The 22,455-nt window shown below is 35.7% G+C and overlaps 1 protein-coding gene across 1 annotated transcript in view; it reads left to right on the top strand.

Annotated features, from left to right (window-relative positions):
- Nucleotides 1–22,455, top strand: part of EPHB1 (EPH receptor B1) — a 494,682-nt gene that overhangs the window by 414,566 nt on the left and 57,661 nt on the right. The window contains exons 11-12 of the mRNA XM_044669152.1: nt 7,642–7,889; nt 18,759–18,974. Coding sequence (XP_044525087.1) covers nt 7,642–7,889; nt 18,759–18,974 — 464 coding nt within the window. The remainder of the gene's footprint in view (nt 1–7,641; nt 7,890–18,758; nt 18,975–22,455) is intronic.

Raw genomic sequence — 22,455 nt, 5'->3', positions numbered from 1 at the left:
TAGCTTTGGTGGAGCAGGCATTTTGAGCAGGTAGAAAACTTAGTCACATGGTTCTATTTTGTTAGATAATAAATTTAAAATATAATACTTAAAGTATTGGACATTAATTTAACTTTTACACCAGTAAAGGTCCATGATTTATTGTCCATGCTCTTGACATAGGAAATTTCTTAGCAAGAGTCATAGGATTTGGTTCTAGAAAAAAGCTTGGAAATCTAACATCCCTTCCAGTTCTTAGTCTGAGTATTTTGATTCTTCAGTCTTTTTTTTAGCTACATTCAACTCTCTGTGACTATTTTTGGGGTTTTCTTGGCAAAGATACTGGAGTGGTTTGCTATTTTCTTTTCTAGTTCATTTTACAGATGAGGAACCAAGGCAAAAACTACTAAGTGAATTGTCCAGATCATGCAAATAGTAAGTGCCTGATCCTGGATTTGAAATTAGGTCCTCTTGACTTTAGGTCCAGGGCTCTATCCACTGTATCACCTTACTATCCTGTGGCCTTATGATAGGTATAAGTATAAATGGAAGCATTGCTTTGGTATCCATAACAAAGTGACAAAGGCTAGGCAGAGTTCTGTGAAAAATTCAAGGCAATTTAAGGTGGAGATTGTGGACAAAGAAATATAAAAAAGGTTTCTCAAAGGATATGGCACCTGAATTTGGCCATCAAGGAAAAGAGGAATTCCACAATGAAATTAGGGGAAGAATCTATTCCAAGTATGGGGGATAGTATAAGAAAGATTATATAGGGCAGGGGCAGAATGGAGGAAGAGAAGAGAAGACAATGAATATTTAATAAATACTCTGTGTTAGACACATGGCTACATAGCCTAGTGGATAGAGCACCATTTTAGTTCTGAGAAGACAAAAGTTAAATTATTTTTCCAGAGTAACAGCTAGGAGCTCAGTCAATTTTGAACTCCAATATTCCTTGCTCCAAGCCCAGCCCTTTATCTACTGTACCACTTATCTGCTGAAAGATAAAGAGGTCTAGTTTGTCTGTAAAGGAGAGAGTCCTTGAAGAGGAGTATTATAAGGTAAGATTGGAAAGATATGCTAGAGCCAGAAAACAGAAAGGACTGGATGCCTGAATAAGAATTTTGGGGTTTTTTTTCTTTTTTCAAAGATTATAGGAAATTATTGATGATTTGGGGGCATAAGAGTGAGGAAGTATATTAGAAATATTTCACTAGCTAAATGCGGTGTGCGGGGAGAGTAGATTAGAGATTGGAGAGAATGAAGATCAAAAGACCAATTAAGAGCCTAGAGAGAGAAGCAGCAAGGTAACAGTGGAGAGAGTACCAGACCTAAAGTTGGGAGAATCTGGGTTTCAATCTAGCCTCAAACCCTTCCTAGCTGTGTGACCCGAGGCAGGTCACTTAAAACCCTTATTGCTTTTTTATCTTAGAATTGATACTGAAGACAGAAGGTAAGAATTCTTTTAAAAAAAGAGGTTAGGGTATAGTTGGATCAAGGGAAGTACTCAGAGTTGTCAGAATAGGTACAAGGAGTCATTTACAAAGAGCGAAATGATTCTTGTACCTTTTGGAAAAGAATAGGTAAAGCAAATGATATTAAGTATATGATACTAAAATATGTGAAATGATTTCCTTTATAATCCATGCAAATTCCCTAAAGGTCAATTAATATTAGAATATATATTTAAATATTTCTTTACTTATTAATCAATAGTGCTTCTGATCATTTCTGGGCTTTTTTGTGGATATTGACAGAAGGACCAGATTCTTTTTTTGTCATTTGTTAGAATGTTTTTCCATGGTTACATGATTCATGTTCTTTCCTTCCCCTTCTCCCCCCCTCCCATAGCCGATGAACAATTCCACTGGGTTTTACATGTGTCATTGATCAAGACCTATTTCCATATTATTAATATTTGCACTAGGGTGATCTCCATATCTTAGAATCCTTCTTACTGTTTCTTGATTTCAATCATTTTTTAAAATTATGTCTGACTCTTTGTGACCCCACTTAGGGTTTTCTTGGCAAATATACTGAAATTTTTTGCCATTTCCCTCCCCAGATCATTTTACAGATGAGAAAACTGAGGTAAAAAATGTTAAGTGATTTGCCCAGATCACACAATTAGTCACTCAGGAAGATGAATACTCTTGAGTCCTGGCTCAGCACTCTAGCCACTACACCACCTAGCTACCCCATTCCTTTTCTGAGTGCTTCTGAGATGATTAGTTAATTCTTTCCCTCTTCCTATAAAGTACTATAAGGACAACTTGAGGACAAAAACAAAAGTATTCTTTTCTATTTAATAACTGGGAGAGAACAGTGCAGGAAGAAGACATCATGGTGTAGTAGACCACAAAACTGATCTTAAGGTCAAGAAGACCTGGATTGAAGTCGCATCTTTGATGAATATTGGCTGAGGGATGCCAGATAAATTGCTTAACCTCTCAGTGTTTTGGGCATCTCTCTAAGACTAAAAGTTGTCAGAGTTTCCCCATTGAAAGTTTCCTATACCAATGAAGTCATAGGTACCCAACCCCATCTATGGTAAGAGGCGGGAAGGCAGTATCAAGGAAAAAAATTAATCCAACACTATGTTGACAAGCATCAATAAATCAACATTAATTTGACAACACCAAACATCTAGATGAAAAATGAAAGAACCAGCCAATCAACCAGATGTTTCTTGTCATCTGGATTTTTGCTATCACATTCATAATAACATTTCTTTCTGGAGAGGCAATAAAATATCATGTAAAAAGTGTTAGATAAGGATCTTACTAATTGTATGATATGAACAACTCACAGAATGTGTCAGAACCTCAATTTCCTTAGCTAAGAAATGGGGCTATAGTTATGTGAACTTGGCCCAGTTTTGTTATCTATTTAGGCTTTGCTTTCTGGAAGCACTATAGGTAGTAGAATGCTTAGCCTAGAGCCAAGAAGATATAAATTCAAATTTGTCCTCAGACACTTACTATATAACCCTGGGAAAATCATTTAACTGTTTTCTCATCCATAAAATGGGAATTATATTTATGTAATTATATTAATTTATGTAATTATACTTATAAAGTTATATTAGTTTATATAATCATATTAACTATTATTTATAATAGTCCTTTCCACAGTTGTTTTAAGGATAAAATGAGATATTTTAACATGCTTTGCAAACCTTAAATTATTATTTTATATATTATGTATTTATAAATTTATGTATTTACATATTATTGTTATTTAGTTATTTAAACATTAGCTATTATTATTATTTTGTGAATGGGAATAATAATACAAACCCATCATTCCTTATGGGATTGTAGTGAAGCTAAAATGAAAAAGGTCCTGACTTCAAATCTGTCCCCAGATACTTGCTCACCTGTGTGACCCTGGGCGAGTCACTTAGCTCCCATCACCAAGCCCTTCCTGCTTTTGTGCCTGGGGCCCAATACACAGTATTGATTCTAAGACAGAAAGTGAGGGAGTTTACAAATTTAATTAGACTAGAACTTGTGTGGATAAGTAAAATGAGCTAGTTGCTCTAAGTAGTCCTGCCTACCTTTGTGGGTAATGAGCTCTGGTCATTGTATCTCTGGATCACTACTTATTGGGAATGTTGGAAAAGAGGCTCCTTTTCAGGTAACAATTGGACAAGATCCCTTCTGAGATCCCTTCCAACTGTGAGATTTTATGATTCTAATAAATTTAGAAATTGCTTTGGGAGGAGCTGAATCCTTCAGGGAGTAATTCTAATAGCTGAATGGGTATGAAGAATGTCACTTCATGGAATAATTTCTTGATCAGAAATATCCATAAATGGCCCCATTGAGGAAGTATCAGACTTCTAGATCCCAAACTCTAAGATGTGTAGCAGGAGACACTTGCTTTTAAAATAGAATTCAGGATAACAGAGAGATTTTTTTCCCTAATCATTTAAATCTGGAGATAAAAACAGAGGTTAGATTAATGTGACTGAGAATATTTGACTGATTTTTATGATTGAAATTAATATGTTATTGAGCTATAAATCTCATGAGTAAAGTAGCAATTTGTAATTATAAGTTTCTTTGAAAAGTTCATTCCTTACATATTATCTTAAATTAGAATTCGCTAATCTTGGATTCTATATCTAGCTGTCTGTCTCTGTCTGTCTCTCTACTTACCTACTTCCCCACCTATCTATTTTACTGGCATTGTCAAGCCCGGCATCTAGCTTTTGGGTCCAGGCACCTGCTAATTCAGATCAATAGAAGGAAGGTACCACCCGTCACTTGGTTGCAGTGTATCCTAACTGCAGGAAAACTACCCAAGGAAGAGTGGGGAACTTAACCTCTTTAAGATCTTGAAAACTTAGTTATAAAGGGAGACAAATGTTCCAACTTTGTGTTAGATTCTAAGTTTATTGGAGGCAGAGACTTGATGATTTATTTAATTACAGTAAGCACAATACATTGAATCATTTCCTTGGTCACTTGAGCTAAATTCTTTGGGACTGGAAAGAGGCAAGTCATTGAAGGCTGGAATAGGTATATTTATAGAATCCTCTATCGAGTGGCCTGTTTTCCAGTCATGATGTGTTTGCAAACTACTCTCATGTGACAAGCGCACTGGCCATTGAAGGAAGTCAACATTGACTAAAAAGTTCATTGACCATGCCACTGTTACTCCCATTGAAGACCACTGGGCTAAAAAGTCCACATTGGACAGGTGTGGCTCACAGAAATCCAAATACAGGAAAATTCCAACTAAGAAGACATAAATTAGGTGCTCATTATACAGGGTATGACAAAAGACTTAGTGCATTTTTAAGTTATTAAAGCATAAAGTATGGGAACACTGATATCCTGTTGGTAAAGCTGTGAACTGATCCAACCATTTGGAGACCAATTTGGAATTGAAACTGAAGAGTTTTAAGACTGTGTTTACCATTTGACATAGCAATACCACTTTAGATCTATTTCCTAAGATGACCAGGAAAAAAGGAAAAGGATCTATATGGCCTAAAATGTTTCTAGCAGCTCTCTTTGTGGTGGCAAAGAAGTGGAAATCCCCATCAATTGGGAATGACTAAAGAAGCTGTTGCATATCATTTTGACGGATACAACAGCATGGTAAGAAATGATGAGCAGACTAATTTTTAAAGGCATGGAAAGACCTACAGGAAATTATGAAATATGAAATGAGCAGAACCAAGAGAATGTTATACATAGCAACAGAAATATTGTTTGAAGAACAACTGTGAATTTTTCATTTCCAGAGAAAGAACTGATAAATAGAAATGAGCATAGCATAATTTATGTGTATTTATATTCAAAAGATGCTTTCTCTAGTGTGAGGTGGGGAGAGAGGAGACACATGGAAACTTAAATATAACAAATAAATAGGTAAATTTAAACTGAAAAAAATTTAAATCTTGAACTTAGGTTTTTTTTTTAATAAAATATCTATGTAGATGGGAAAGCAAGTTTAACAGAATTTATATTTCTTTAAAAATCCTTAGAATTTTGTTTGACAAAAAAAAAAACACTCAACTTGGGATAGTTAGGTAGTTCAGTGCATAGAGCACTAGACCTGAAGACTGGAGGTACTAGATTCAAACTTGACCTCACATGCTTCCTAGTTGGGCAAGTGATTTAACCCTAGTTGCTCAGCCCTGACCTCTCTTCTCTCTTGGAAATGATACTTAGTGTTGATTCCAAGACAAAAGGTAAGGTTTTTAAAAAGTATATAAAAATAAAAACTCAAAATGAACCAATTTGGTAACTGGGTTGTAATATTTTTAAAGTTCATGAGATCTCAACCTATATCCAATAGAACAAAAAATCTTCGAGTGAAGGAATTGTTTCATTTTTTTAAAATCCTCTCAATCACTTAACACATCCTTTTGTTTATCATATAAGAAATGATCAAGGACAATGGGGTTGTTTAGTCAGATGAAAATATATTGGGCTAACATGAAGGCTACCTCCAAATATTTGAAGAGCCATCATATAGAAGAGAGGGGTTAGACTTTTTCTGTGTAATTCTGAAGTGTTAAAAATAATAATTGTGGAAATTTCATCTGGGCAGTAGTAGTATTTTGATTTAATATAAAAGAGAACTTTCTAACAATTAGAGCCATCTAAAAATAGAGTGAGTTTAGTATCACTGGAATTTTTAAAGTATAAACTGGATAACTATCTTTACAAAAAATATTGCAGAGAAAATTCCTGTACTGGGTGAGTGATTAGTCTTTAAGGTTTTTATTTTGTTTTGTTTTTTAGTCACTTTTTTCCTGCTCTAAAAATCTGGCTCATTGCCCGAGACAGTGCTATAGATAACAAGTACTTTTGGAATTCACAATACCATTCGATACTTTTCTTACCAATATTTTAAATCATTGCTTAATTTCATTATGGCTCTATCTATGCTTAACTCACCTTGAATCTTTTAGGGAGTTGAAACCTTCCCAGGGTGATTATGGTCTAAATATCACTGGTTAGTTTTCTTTGCAGTCCATTTCCTTCCAAACTATAATTCCCCCCAACCAGTGATAGATATGGTAACTTTCAACTTCAATAAGGGAGAGGTAATTTCTTCCCAGAATTAAGAATAAGCAATATAACTGCAAAGGAGAGAATAAAAAGCAATATGACACATCTTTGTTTGCCAGTAGGGCTGCTGAGTGGTAGAGTGGATAGAATGCTAGGTCTGGGATCAGGAAGAACTGAGTTCAAATCCAGTCTCAGACACTCCCTATGGGACTTTGGGGGAGTCATTTAGCTGTTTACCTCAGTTTCTCATCTATAAAATTAGTTGGAGAAGAAAATAGCAAGCCACTCCAGAATCTTTGTCAAAAAAGCCCTAAAGGGAGTCATGAAGAATTAGATATAACTGAAAAACAACCAAACAACAACAAATATTTGCCAGTATAGTACTCTGTTAATGTCTTTCTTTTCATCAGAGCAAAGTTTTTCTCTCCTAGACTATTCCTCTGAAAAGTAGCACTTTGACTTTTGAAGCTAGAGCTATTATTAATTTTTTATTGAATGGTCATTTAACTTCCATCACACACAGGCTGAGATACAAAACTACTTTCAGTGAAGTAGCCAAAGAAAATACAATATTTTAAAAACACATTTAAACAGAACATAGTAGAATTTTTAAGCAGAGTCAAAATGTTGGTTTTTCTTGGGTCTGACTTCACTGTAACTGTGTTGAATTCCTTTCAATTTAATGTTTCAATACTGCTCGGTGTCATTTATTCTGTGAACTACAATTCTTGAAAATAACAGTAATAATCCTGGATAGTCCTGGTTCTATCTCTGCTAAGACTAGACCATGGTACTAATCAAAAGAAAAAATGATTATTGTATTTCCATTATTCAATTAGAATGCAAATCAAAAGGCAAATGTGATAAAATAAAATTAATATTTTGAGATTACATTTTGGTTATAGGAACTTTAAATAATAAAGGAAGTAGGGAATTTCTTTTGGTTTTTCTCCTGTATGTTTAATATGAACAGATAAAAGATATGGCATTGTATTTTTAATGAGCATTTTAATCTCTGTTACCTTAAAATAAATTTTACTTGGAATTTTACCATTATGGGAGATATATTTTCTTGTTCTCCAAAAAACTAAAAAGGAAAAGAATGAAAATTGCATTCTTGCTATTGCAGGAGAATTTGGAGAAGTGTACAAAGGACGTCTAAAATTGCCAGGCAAGAGGGAGATCTATGTGGCCATAAAGACACTGAAAGCAGGATACTCAGAAAAACAACGCCGGGACTTCCTGAGTGAGGCCAGCATCATGGGTCAGTTTGACCATCCAAATATAATCCGGCTGGAAGGAGTGGTGACCAAGAGCCGTCCTGTCATGATCATCACAGAATTTATGGAAAATGGAGCTTTGGACTCCTTCCTCAGGGTAAGAAAAACCATAGTGACCATCCTAGTAAAAATAGAAAAAACTGAGATAAAGCATTTATATCCATGTGGGAAAGAGATATATTTCAGACAGCCTTGTTATAAGACTAAGAATAATAAAAATGATTAGGAGGAGAATAAGGATGTGAATAATTCTGTATAAATGTTAGCTATTCATATATTTTTTAAGTTTTGCCAAATGTTTTATAAATATTATCACTTTTAATCCTCATAACAATTCTAGAAATAGTTGCTATTATTATCCTCATTTTACAGATGAGGAAACTACAGATGAGAGGAGTTAGAGTAACTTGCCCAGGGTTGTCTAACCATTCATTCAGAGATATGAGGAGTCTGAGGTAGGACTTGAACTCATGTCCAGGACTCTCTCTCGTGCCCCACATAACTGCCTAGGAATTTTCAGATCCTGTAAGGGAAAGGTCCAGTGAACAGTGAAAAAAGATCTAGTGACAGAATGGGAAGGCCAAGACAAAATGAAATGAACTAAATTAGAAGAAAAAGTACAGAGAAAAACGGAATATCCATACATGGTCAGCTCCCTTTAAGGTAATGCATATTTGATTGAAGAATTAAAATTTTCATATATTGTTTCATGGGAAATGAAGGAAATGCCATTAAGACTTTTAGGTTTTGTCCATTGTCTTTATACTCTTAATACTACTTGCAGATTTGTCCTCTGGAAGCTTAATATGCTATCTTTGAGAAGTTCATACATCTCCAGGGGCAATTCCAGGATGGCAGATGGACAGTATCAGAGTAGGTTATCATTGGTGGAATACATTATCTATTCTGCACAGTCATTGGTGCATATAGGTAGCACAATGGATAGAGAGGTGGATTTTTTTTTTTTAAACCCTTGTACTTCGGTGTATTGTCTCATAGGTGGAAGATTGGTAAGGGTGGGCAATGGGGGTCAAGTGACTTGCCCAGGGTCACACAGCTGGGAAGTGGCTGAGGCCGGGTTTGAACCTAGGACCTCCTGTCTCTAGGCCTGACTCTCACTCCACTGAGCTACCCGGCTGCCCCCTGGTGGATTTTGAATCTACGGAGACCTGTGTCCAGATCCTGCCTCAACCACTTAATAGCTGTGTGATTATGAGCAAGTCATATAAGAAGTATGAACCTGTTTCCTCATCTGTTAAATGGGAATAAGCCAGATATGTCGCCATACACCTATAATTCATGCTACCAAGGAAGGCTGATCAAAGTGACTCAACATGAGTTCTGGAGTTCTGAGCTGTAGTAGGGCTAATGCAAGACTAAGAATGGTGTCAATTTGGTTAGCTTCCTGATAAAGGGGCTGGACTGCTCAAAGAAGGAGAAATTGGTTGGTCCAAATCAGAAACAGAGGACGTCAAAAAGTCCTGTGCCAATAAACAGTGGAATCAGGCCATGAGTAGTTTCTGTGCTTCCAGCTTTGGGTAAGATAAGGAGACCTAGTCTTTAAAAAAAAAGGATAATAATAGTACCTATCTCAGAAGAATTTTGTGAGAACAAAATGAAATAGGATATGTAAAGTTGTTTGCAAACTTTAAAACTACATAAAATTAGCTAAAATTATTATTACTATTGTTGTTAATATAATGATGACTATCCTTGAAATACTTTAGATGCAATCTCAATTGATTTTTATAACCATCATCTGAGGAATATGGCATAAAAGTTTATAACTCCACCTTCATAGATGAGGAAACCAATGCTTAAATGGGTTTTGTGGCTCCATCCTTCTATCTCTTGGAATCTCCTTTCCCTCAGTTAAAGTAACACCTTTATATCTCAGCTTTCTTAATTCCTCAAACTAATCTATCTCTCAGAACACTGTATCTATTGCTTACATGAATAGAAAAATGTGCGTTGTTTCCCCTAATTGATTGCAAATGTCCCCAAGGCAAAGATTATTTCATTTATATCACTGAATTCCCAAGATGTTTTTCAATGCTTTGCACACAAATGGTGCCCAAGACATTCATTTTAATTGCCTGACTTACTCAAGAGGTCACTTTATTACTTACTTAAAACAATAACTAGTTAAAGTCTTCTTAGTCTAGCATTCCTTCTTCTATTTCACAAAAAATCTTACTGTCAAGATAGGATTACAGGTAAGAAGAATATTAATAATTCAGTAGGTCCGTGTCCCTAAAGTAGGGGTATACTTGTGCCTGTTCCAATTGGCATGCAAGAGCTGGTTGTTAAATGTTCAGCATTAGTATTCTTACTCCCAAAATTGGTAAATACAACCATGTAGAGCTCTGTTGATTGTCTAGACCAGTGATTCCCAAAGTGGGTGCCACTGCCCCCTGGTGGGTGCTGCAGTGATCCAGGAGAGCAGTGATGGCCACAGGTGCATTTTGGAACATGGATTCAGTGCGGTAATCAATTTATTAACAAAAAAAAGAAACCAATTACAAATAGTCAATTGCGGTGATTTAAGATTACTGCTGACAAAAATAGAGCCGAGGATTACTAAATTGGTAGCAGCACACCAGATTCATCCTTCTCATTAGGATGATTTTCAATGTTTTAACCTTTTTTGTATTACATTCTATTCTGAGTTCAATAAATAGTTTCATAATTTCAAAGTTCAATGTTTCTAATTTACACCTTTATTATATTTTACGAAAAAGGTAGAAACATTAATACATATATCTTTCCTATTAATTGCTATTAAAATTTAAAAAAACATTAATTTCCAGGGGGTGCTAAGTAATATTTTTTTCTGGAAAGGGGGTGATAGGCCAAAAAAGTTTGGGAACCACTGGTCTAGACTTAAGATTAAACTTAGAAGTTAAATTTAATTTCAAAATTTAAAGTGGTAAAAGATTATCATGAGTACATTTTCCCCCAGGAGAAATAATTGTTGAATGCTTATCAGCATATCCACTCCTTGAAGTCAATCATGGCCTATTTGGTAGAGTGCAGTCACTGTCATGAAGTGTTAGTAATAAACCTGGAGAACACCATAATCATGAATCAGTCTACAATGGCAAACCTTATGGCAGGATCCGAATTTGACTTAAAAAAAATAGAGGTTATTAGATTTTGCTTCACAGTAGCATATGGTCTAATGATGTTGTAAAGGAAAAGAAAAAGAAAAATGAAATCTAAGGAACTAGACAATCCTCTTCAGGGGTTGGAGGAGAATTATAGCTACGTAGCATCTGAAACTCCATAGAGTAACCATGGTGCCTGACACTCTATGACGTGATAGATGGTTCTTGTGCAAAAGATTCCATCTCCCACTTCCATGTATTTTAATAAGTATCTCCATGTTTGCAATTCCCTCCCGGGTCACTGCCTTGTAGTTGGCAGAGGGACTTGCAGAGCTCAACGAAACTATGAGCTAAGTGGTGCAGGGTTTCCTAAGATGGACAGGTCATAATGGATAGTTCCAAAAAAATTGTTATCCATTGTAGATAAAATGGCATATCATTCTAATATCTTGCCAAGAAAATCACATGGATAGCATTAAAAAGGTAAAAGATATAATAGGATAAAACAATAGAATGGGAAAGATGAGATCTCTTTAAGAAAATGAGAGATATCAAGGGAATATTTCATGCAAAAATGGATATGATAAAAGACAAAAATGGTAGGAACTTAACAGAAGTATAAAAGATTAAGAAGTGGCAAGAATAAACAGAAGACCTAAACAAGAAAAATCTTAACCTCACGGAGAAGCATAATGGTGTGGTTTACTGATCTGAAGCCAGACATCCTGGAGAATTGAAGTCAAATAAACATTAGGAAGCAATGCTAACAATAATGCTAATGGAAGTGATGGAATTCCAGTTGGGCTGTTTAAAATCCTAAAAGATGATGCTGTCAAAGAGCTGTACTCAATATGTTATGCCAGCAAATTTGGAAAACTCACCAGTAGTCACTGGATTAGAAAAGATAAGTTCATATCACAATACTTTTTAAAAGATATTAATTAATCTCCCTTTCTTCCCTCCCCTCACAAGAAAAGGCATCCTATGATGAATCTATGTAAATATAAAATTATGTCTTTCATATTTCTATTTATCAATTCTTCTGGAGGTGGGAACTCCCAAGTTATTCTTTAAATATTATTTCTGTAGCTGTATATAATGTTCTACTCATTTCACTTTTCACAATTTCATGTAAAGCTTTCAATTTTTTAAAAATACAATCAACTTGCTCTTCACTTCTTATGACTCTCCCTATCCTCAAAAATGTCAGTGACAAAGAATATGCAAATTACTGAACAATTGTGCTCAGTTCACATACTAGCAAGGTTATATTTAAGATTCTGCAAATTGGGCTTTAACAATATGTGAACTGAGTATTTCCAGAACAGGGTAGTTTTTGAAGAAGCAGAGGAAGTAGAGACCAAATTGCAAAGATTCACTGGATTACAGAGAAAGCAAGGGAGTTTCAGAAAAATATCTACTTCTGCTTCATTGACTACACTTAAAGACTTTGAATGTATGGATCACAACACAATGTGCCTAAATCCTCAAAGAGATGGAAATAGCAGATCATCTTGCTTGTCTCCTGAGGAACCTGTATTCAGGTCAAGAAACAGCAGTTAGAACTGAACAAGCAGCAACTAAATAATCTAAGATTGGAAAAGGAGTACAACAAAACTGCATATTGTCACCTTATTTATTTAACTTATATGCAGAGTACATCATGTGAAATACCAGGCTGAACAAATTGAAAGCTAGAATTAAGATTGCTAGGAGAAATACAAACAATTTCAGATATGCAGATGATACCACTCTGATGGCAGAAGGTGAGGAATTAAGAAGCCACTTGATGAAGAGTGAAGCAGAATATTGTAAAAGTTGTCTTGAAGCTTAACACATATAAATATGTGGTATATATATATATATATATATATATATATATATATATCATGGCAACTATATCACTTTCTGCTAAATTAAGGGAGAATAAATGGAAGCAGTGTCAGATTTTGTATTCCTGGGCTCAAAGATCACTGCAGATAGTGACTGCAACCATGAAATTAAAAGATGTTTGCTTCTTAGAAAGAAAGCTATGGCAAATCTAGACAGCATACTAAAAAGCAGAGACATACTTTGCCAACAAAGGTCCATATAGTTAAGTGCAGTTTTTTTCCAGTAGTAATGTATGATTGTGATAGTTGAACTTATGGAAGCGTGCCATAGATTCACCACTTTTGAACTGATGCTGGAGAAGACTTTTGAGATTCTCTTGGATAGCAAAGAGATCAAATCAGTGAATGTTTAAAGAAATTAATTCAGACTATTCACTGGAAGAACAACTCCTAAAGCTAAAGCTTAAATACTTTGGCCATATATTGAGAAGATAGGACTCAATGGAAAAGCCACTGAAGTTGAAAAAGACTGAATTAAAAAGGAATGATGGAGAATAAGATGGGTAGACAGTATCATAGAAACAACAAACATAAACCTGAGAAGAGAGTGCTATTCTATGATCTGTGGGGTCACAAAGAGTTGGACACAACTGAATGAATGAACAACAATGTTTACAATGAATTTCCTTTTTACTTTCACCTTATAGAATCCCTTGCTCTCTTCAAAGAGCAATTTAAGCATAACCAAGTCTTTCCTGAGAATTACTCCCAACCCCAGTTATTGTCACCCAAGTTCTTTAAAAATACTTTCTATCACTTGAATTTATTTTTATATTGGTTATAGTCATTCCCTAATAGAAGATAAGTCCCTTGAGGGCTGGGATTATTTCATTTTTCCCCTTTGTATCTCTAGTACATAACATTGTACATAATGAGTCTCTATTAATTATTTGTTGAACTATATTAAATTAAATCACAGCCGACACACCTAAACAGGATAAGGAATAATGGATTCTTGAATTGGAATCAGAGAGTCCACCGATACTGATCCAATCCTCTATGTTATGTGAGTCCACTGGGCTAGTCTTGTGTAGAGAGTGAATCACAGCAGAAACCCCAAGAAGCTATTTTGTGGCAAGCTGACGGTTGCAAGAGGGGAAAATTCTAAGGACATTCTGTCACTTCCAACTGTGACACAACTCTGGCCTGCTGGGAAACAAGAACAACATACAAGTAGGCTTGCCACACATTCATGAGGAATAGGAGAGATTTGGGGGAGCAAATAATTCAGGATGATCATAACTTCACCCCAACAGTCACAAATAACAACAAACACCAAAACAAACAAAAACCCACCAATAGTCACTGTTGCTAAAAATCAAATTGGGCCGCCCCCCACCCCCACCCTTTCTTTTCAGTCATGCCTGAACACATTGGAATCAGTCTCCCTCAGATATGCCCTAAACGTGTGAAACAGGTCTTTCTGTATATTGCCTAATAACCTGAACTTGAGTGATGATATTTATTTCTGCTCTGGTACATAATGAAGGCCCATCTAAGGACCTACCCATTTTGCTCCTTTCGTGAGTAAAGGCAATTTAGGAAGACAAAGCATTCTTGGAAACTGCTTTATGACCTTTTCCTTAATCAATTACTTTCTGTTGCGATTTTATTATGCTTTTCTAGAAAACATGAACAGGACTTCAGACCACGTAACAGGTCCTGTAAAAAAAAAATACACACCTGAAAATCATTCTCTAAGGCCAGAAAACAAACCATTGCCTTACACACAGACATACACACACACACACACACACACACACACACACACACACACACACAATTATTTTAGATTCTGGACAGGGAGACACTTTCAAGTGAGTCTCAATTTATAATAGTGGGAAACCTAGGAGCAAGGTAGAGGAGAAAAACAGAGGACAAAGGACTACAAAGAAAGAAAAGATAGAAGGCAAGTAAAAGGAATAAGCTAACAGAATTAAGGAAGAAGTGGCATATCTCTCACTTTTTCTTTCCAAAGTATAAAGGCAAGTAATCTATAAATCCAATTTCAGTCTTAATACCAAACCCTGGAGCATACCAACATTAATTGATATATCTAGGGCTTGATAAAATTGAAAAGTAGGTCATCAGTTCAGTTCTATGGGGCCTGTCTTTGGAGAAGAAGTATAAATTTGGGATCATATTTCAGAGTAAAATAAAAAAGGGTTAGTTCTTCAGTTACATATCTCTCCTTTAGCTCTTAACTAGCTCTTAAATTTATTTTCATTGAGGGGCAGCAGTGGCTTTAGGTCCAACTCAGCTTTTTTGGTTCCCTAGATAGCGAATTATCCACTCAACACATCAGAAATAATACGACCCTTTTCCATGCTTGTTTTGGAGGGGGGCAGTTCTATTCATTTTTATATTCTAGAGAGATTACAAACAAAATTATTTTTTACCGCATATTAAATTTGTTTATTTTGTTTTCCCTAAAATGTCCATAGTTGGCCGTGGTGAGAATAAAAGTACATTTAAACATTTACTTTTTGGAACTCAAATCCATGGCTTTTAATCTGGTATCCCTCACATGGGACCATTTCCCAAATATGCAAAGATATTTTGAAAAATGGCCCCCAAATTAAGAGAAAGCAGACTGTCTTGATGTGCATTATCTCTGTCTCCGTGCTAATTATTATCCCTTATTCAAAGAGAAGTATGACTAGAGTGATCTCTAGGAGTTATCAGATATTCCCTCTGTAATGCTGAGATCTCATTCCCATACGGGAAAAAACAGTAGATGGAATATCATGAGAACCGAATTTATCTCTTCAATTTGCCAGTAGCTAGCTATATTTCCTGGACCTAAGTCATAGCTTCTCACGACCACATTTTCTTCATCTGAACAATGAAGGAGTTAGGTTAGAGGATATCTAAGCCTCTTCCAATTCTAATATTCTGTGAGGCTTTTTCCTTAAACAAATTAGAATGAGTTTTATTTTCCAAAATGTATACAAATAGGTGTCTAAAAAAAGTCTGAATTTCTATCTAAGGATAGAATCAGAAAGTGACTCCAATCCAATGGTAGATAGGACTTCCAACTTAAAACTGTTAACTGAAAGGGAAGAAAATTCAGATTACATAAATTTGCCCAGATCCACATCCATCCGTCCATCAATCCATCTATCCATCCATTCGTCCATCCAAGTATTTTTTGGCATTATAAAGTGTTCAGCTATGCCAAATAATTTTCCAAAGTAAAATGCAGGAAAGCGATCATTCTTTGTAATGAATTTCAAATCAGATTTTTCTTCCTTATTCATCTTTTTTTTAAACTGATAGGAATTTTTAAAAACAGGTTGGGAAGTTTGTTGTACATTAGTAAAACTCAACATGCAATAGCAAAATAAGTTTGTTTTTCTTGTATATATGTCTTATCTCTCAAAATAAAACAAGATCCACAAGGCGAGATGACATCGCATGTTTCTTTAATATTCCTCATTGTCTTTAGCATAAGGTTCAATAAATGCATTCTGGCTTGTTACATCCTTAAGGAATGAGAGGAGACAAAATCTCATGGACATATGAGCTATCCTTTTACTTGACACTGAATGGTCTTACACAGGAAGGTTACAGATTCCAATCTGCTGAAGTAAGGATACACTTTTGTCTCCAGGAAGAGGAACTGAGGTCTCAGAGGCTGAGACTTCATCTGAGAGTGCCCTGCCCCATCAATTCCATTTTGACAGGCCTCTCTGGAGAAGTCTTCTAATAATCTTGTGCCTTTTTCAGAGAAGAAGATCCTTGCAACTTTAGGGTCACTCTTTATATGTCCTAAGACCGTCTCATCTTGTCCGAAGCAATGCAAAGAGTCCTTTTCTGTTTGACAGTCTAACCTTTGTGGGCCCCAGGAATCATATGAGAAACTGATTTCAATTTGAAAAAAGAAAGAAAGTAGAAAGCAGTTCTCCAAAGATTCAGTAGCTATTATCCTAGGATAAAGCAGCTAGATGCAGAGACATAGCAAATGTGGTTGGATATGTTTGCAAAAATGGACCTTTAAAAATGTTACAATTTTAAAAAAAATTAAAATGCCTCCAAAGTTTCCACAAAGTAATTCCCAGGGTCATTTCAACCATATGTTGTCTATTGTTGTAGAAAACAAGGAAAATATGGAATTAGAACCACACAGTCATTCATTCAAACATTTAATAAGTATCTAGTATGGGAAGAGCTATAACAGAGAAGAAAGAAAAGGTGTCTACCCTCAAGGACTTTGCAGTTGAATGAGAGGAGGGAGTACAATGTATCTATACAGATAAATATAATACATGTTAAAATATGATAATTATGAAAAGAAAACTAAACAATTCCATGAGAACAAATGAGAGAGATTGCTTCCAGCTGAGTAAGCTTGAGGTTGAAGTAGAAAATTCATTTTTATCACATGTGGAAGCATTGAAAAGTCAGGCTTTCTGATTCATTTTTCACCCAGTTGGATGACAGCTTCCCCTGTATTTTCACAATGAGGAGACAATTAAAAATATGGACTAAACTGAAAATGTGTGGCATGAAACTAGCTTGAGAAGGAATGTCTTTAAAATCATCCAATAAATGCATTTTACATTTATAGAGTATGTTCTGAGACGGAGGATTTTCAAATATATTATTTTATTGGCCCTGAATATTTTTTTTTATTTTAAGAAAAAAACCCTTACTGACACTGATGTAAATGTATTCACACTTATTTCATCCTTTATAATTTAAAGTAGGTAGGGAATAGGACCTATGATTTCATTGCTATTGGGAATTTCCAAGTAAGGAAACTTCCTTCAGTAATACAGAAAAGTGTGTTTTCTGCAATTTACAGTCTTTGAGGGTTTCCTAAAGCACTGAGAGGCCACACAAGATCACACAGTCAATAGGTGCTAAAAGAAGGGGGATTCATATGAGTCAGATCAGCCTTGCTTTAAGGCCAGGTCTTTAATTACTACGTCATTCAAGGTAAATATTAGTCCTCCCCTTTTAAACTATAGGAAAATGAAGCAAAGAGGTGAAGGAATGGATTATAGGCAAAATAATCAGTGACAGAACATGGAAAAGAATCCAAGTACCCCGACTCTAGTGAGCTCCTTTCTTTTTTTTTTTTTCTTTGTTGCTATTTTGCAGCATGGTTATGGAGAGAAGATGGGAAATTCAATGGAGGCATGTGTAGAGGGAAAGAATAGGTGCTATATTTTTTTAATTACCTTATCCATTGGCCTCTGTGTAAAAAGCATAAAACAAGAGACAGTAGGGAGATGTGACAGGAATGGAAATCAGTCACTGTTTTTAAACTCTCTCCCCATGCCAATCCATCCTCTTTATTGTTGTTAAATGGATCTTCCCTAAACTATAGCTTTGACCATGTCATCCACCTATTCCATAAGCCCCAGTGGCTCTTTATCACTTTCAGGATCAAATATAAAATCTATTTTGTTATCAAAGTCCTTCATAACCTACCCTCCACTACCCACTTTTCCAGTCTTCTTACATCTTAGATCCCACCCCTACAAATTTGGGGATATTATGACACCAGCCTTCTTGCTGCTTCTCCATGATTCAACTCTCGGCGTTTTTTCTGGCTGTCCCTCATGGCTGGAAGGCTGACTGTCTTCATCTTCATCTCCTTAAATCTTCCTGGATTTCCTGGATTACCTGGATTCTTTCAAATCAAACCTTTGTAGGTTGCAGGTATACAGCCACTTAACTTACAAAAGTCAATTTGGCTCTCAAAGTCTCAGTTTTCTTATCTTCAAAATGGAGCTAATAATACCCACCACTCTCACTTGTTGCTGTTATGAGGTTCAAATGAGATTATGCCTATTGATCTTAAGGAACTCTATAAATGTTACCCCTGTCCTTGCCCTTAGGGAAGAGTCTAAAATAAGAAGTAATGGAAAATGAGATTTTATAGCTTCTACTTTGTTCCTTTGTTAAACAGAAGCCATGATGATTTAAGTGTGTGGTTTTTTTAATGTCTAATTACAGCAAAATGATGGGCAGTTCACAGTGATCCAACTGGTGGGGATGCTCAGAGGTATCGCTGCTGGTATGAAGTATCTATCAGAGATGAATTATGTACACCGGGACCTGGCTGCTAGAAATATTCTTGTCAATAGTAATCTAGTGTGCAAAGTATCTGACTTTGGTCTATCCCGCTACCTACAAGATGACACCTCGGACCCCACCTACACCAGCTCTTTGGTGAGTCTGTACTTTGTTCCTTGAGTATAGGACAAAATATTAACAGTGGTATTCTGGTCTTTTTTATGTGAAGATAACACCACCTGATCCACCATCAATGAAACATACACTGCGGGTAAGTAGGTTGTTGGAGTGAGTATTTCCCACCAGTTAATATGGGTTTGTACAGAACCAGACATTGGCATCTAATACTATACATAAGCAAGGCACATGTTTATTAAATGGCTAGCAAGAATGAGTGAAAGAGGGGCAGCAAGGTAAATTGAGGGACAGGTCTGGAGTCAGGGTAAATCTGGGATCAAATCTGACCTCAGATACTTCCTAGCCATGTGATCCTGGGCAAGTCACTTAACCCTAAAATGCCTACACCTTACTGTTCTTCTGCCCTAGAATCAATACTTAATACCAATTCTAAGATAAAAGGTAAAGATTTTTGAAATAAATATTTTTGAGATTATATTTTTTATTGATTAATTGAGAAAAATTTTCCATGGTTACATGATTCATATTCTTTCTTTCTCCTCTTCCGACCCCCCTCCTATAGCCAATGAACAATTCCACTGGGTTTTACAGGTGTTATTGATCAAGACCTATTGCCATATTATTGATATTTGCATTAGGGTGATCATTTAGAGTCTACATTCCCAATCATGTCTCCATCAACCTATGTGGTCAAGCAGTTGTTTTTCTTCTATGTTTCCACTTCTGTAGTTCTTTCTCTGGATGTGGAATAGAGTTCTTTCTCATAAGTCCCTCAGAATTGTCCTGGATCATTGCATTGCTGCTAGTAGAGAAGTCCATTACAATCAATTGTGCCACAGTATATTTGGCTCTGTGTACAATGTTCTCTTGGATCTGTTCCTTTCTCTCTGCATCAATTCCTAGAGGTTGTTCCAGTTCACATGGGATTTCTCCAGTTCATTATTCCTTTGAGCACAATATATTCCATCACCAACAGATACCACAATTTGTTCAGCCATTCCCCAATCAAAGGGTATCCCCTCATTTTCCAATTTTTTGCCACCACAAAAAGTGCGGCTATAAATATTTTTGCACAAGTCTTTTTCCTTATGATCTCTTTGGGGTACAAACCCAGAAGTGGTATGACTGGATCAAAGGGTATGCATTTTTTAAAATCCCTTTGGGCATAATTCCAAATTGCCCTCCAGAATGGTTGGATCAATTTACAACTCTACCAGCAATGCATTAATGTTCCTATTTTGCCACATCCCCTCCAACATTTATTACTTTCCTTTGCTGTCATGTTAGCCAATCTGCTAGGTGTGAGGTGGTACCTCAGAGTTGTTTTGATTTGCATTTCTCTAGTTATAAGAGATTTAGAACACTTTTTCATGTGCTTATTTATAGTTTTTATTTCTTTATCTGAAAATTGCCTATTCATGTCCCTTGCCTGAAAATAAATAATTTTTTTTAAAAGTGAGAGAATAAGGGTATATAGTTTTATGATTTTAAGTGCTAAAACATGAAGTATTTCCCAAGAGTATCAGTTTGAGGTACCATGTTCTAAGTAGCCACAGAATGCATAACCATGTCAGTGGCTTCTCACATTATGGAAGTTGTGGAGTTCATCCTCTGGCTTCTAGGCAAGATTCACCCAAACCATCTTATATAGAGGCTGGCTTATTTTTAGGTTGATTTGATATGTATATCAGCATGTATCGAACTATAGCTACCTTTCTTACTTTCGTCTGAATTTATCCTTATTTTTACAGCAAAAGCAGATCCTTAAATTGCCCCCTCCCTCCTTCCTTCCTTCTTTATCTGTACTCCAAGCCCCCTAAACTTCAACCAACCAACTTATTTGGACAAGTCAACAATTCAGTGGATCAACAAATATGTATTAATTACGTACTATGTGCCAACAACTGTGCTATATACAATAAAAAAAGACAGAAGTAAAATAGTTCCAGTCTTCAAGGGATTTACATTCTTTTAGAAGTGGGAAGCAATGTTTGTGTGTGTATGTATATGGAAACACACATACAGTGTATATATATATATATATATATATATATATATATATATATACTCACACATATATATATATTCATGCTCTTGTGTATATAGTATGTATGTTTGCACATATGCACATACACAAATAAATGAACATTGCCTATACATACACATATATCTATATATCTGTGTTTTTGAGCATTTTTTATTGGAGGAGGTGGAAGATAGCTTCTTTAGTTGGAGAAAAGAAAATTCATAAAATGGACAACTTATATAATGATAATAACATATTAAATTCATATATCGCATAGAAGTTAGCACTTTAGGATTTCACAGAGCATTTTTCACACAAGAACCCTCAGTTATATTGAATAGGGATTTTGAAACCCCAATTTACAGCACAGGAAATTGAATTTCTGATCATTGAATTGAATTGAATTGGAGCAACAAGTGAGTTTAAGCGGGCATCACATCTCAAGAAGAGAGTGGTCTAATCAAGCTGCTGGAAAAAAAAGGTAATTTTATTTAGGACACAAGGAAGTACCATACAGTCACACCAGAGAAAGAGGAGAGGAATATTAGGAATCTGAAACCATCAGCATTAACTAAGCATGCAGTGAAATAGTTTTGTCAAGATTTTGCTTCCAAGTCTAGTGAGAATAGCAGATGGGATAATAGGCAGAGGTGTGCGCTCAAGGGATAGAAGATAATTAGCGGTTTGGTGAGCTTAAGAGATATTACAAAATATACCAGAAATGAAAGCCTGTCTAGTAAGTTAGGATTAGGAAATAGCCTTACATTGCTGGACGAGTCATGATTTTTTTCCCCTTGCCTGTGGTCACATAACTCTGATTGTGAGCACTAGAATTCAACCCCAAGTCTAGTAGCCTTAAATTAGCCCTATTTAAAAATTTTACCAAGCTGTTTTCTCAACATTAAACTGCTAATCAGTATTTCAAGGAGGATGCCTAGCCCCTTTTCTTCAAGGACTGATACATGAGCTGTCTTTTTTATTTTGTTACCTAAATGTTGCTATAAGGTTAAAGACTAGAGTTTTGATTTCATGGGTGTAGGATATTGCTGGTGAGTCATTTTTAGCAGTGTCCAACTCTTCAGGACCCCATTTGGAGTTTTTCTTAGCAAAGATACCAGAATGATTTGCCATTTCCTTCTCCAGCTCATTTGACAGATAAGGAAACTGAGGCAATCAAGTATAAATAACTTGCCTAGGGTCACACAGCTAGTAAGTGCCCGAGGTCAAATTTGAACTCAGCTCCTTCTGACTTCAGGCCCAGCACTTTATCTACCATGCCACCTACCTGCCCCATATGATATTTCTATACTTTAAAAGGAATATTTTTTAAGAAAACATCCCTTTACCATTGTAGGATAGCACTTTTTTCCCAACTTAGTCTTAGAGAGTTACCTAGAGAGGTCAGAATACAGCTATCAGAGGTGGCACATGAACCTTCTATCCATAATTCCATGCTGGATCTCATATTTTTCT

Source organism: Gracilinanus agilis, chromosome 3, assembly GCF_016433145.1.
Source record: "Gracilinanus agilis isolate LMUSP501 chromosome 3, AgileGrace, whole genome shotgun sequence".
Taxonomy (NCBI): Eukaryota; Metazoa; Chordata; class Mammalia; order Didelphimorphia; family Didelphidae; genus Gracilinanus; species Gracilinanus agilis.
Note: the sequence above shows the minus strand (reverse complement) of the source record. Positions and strands in the feature narration are given on the sequence as shown.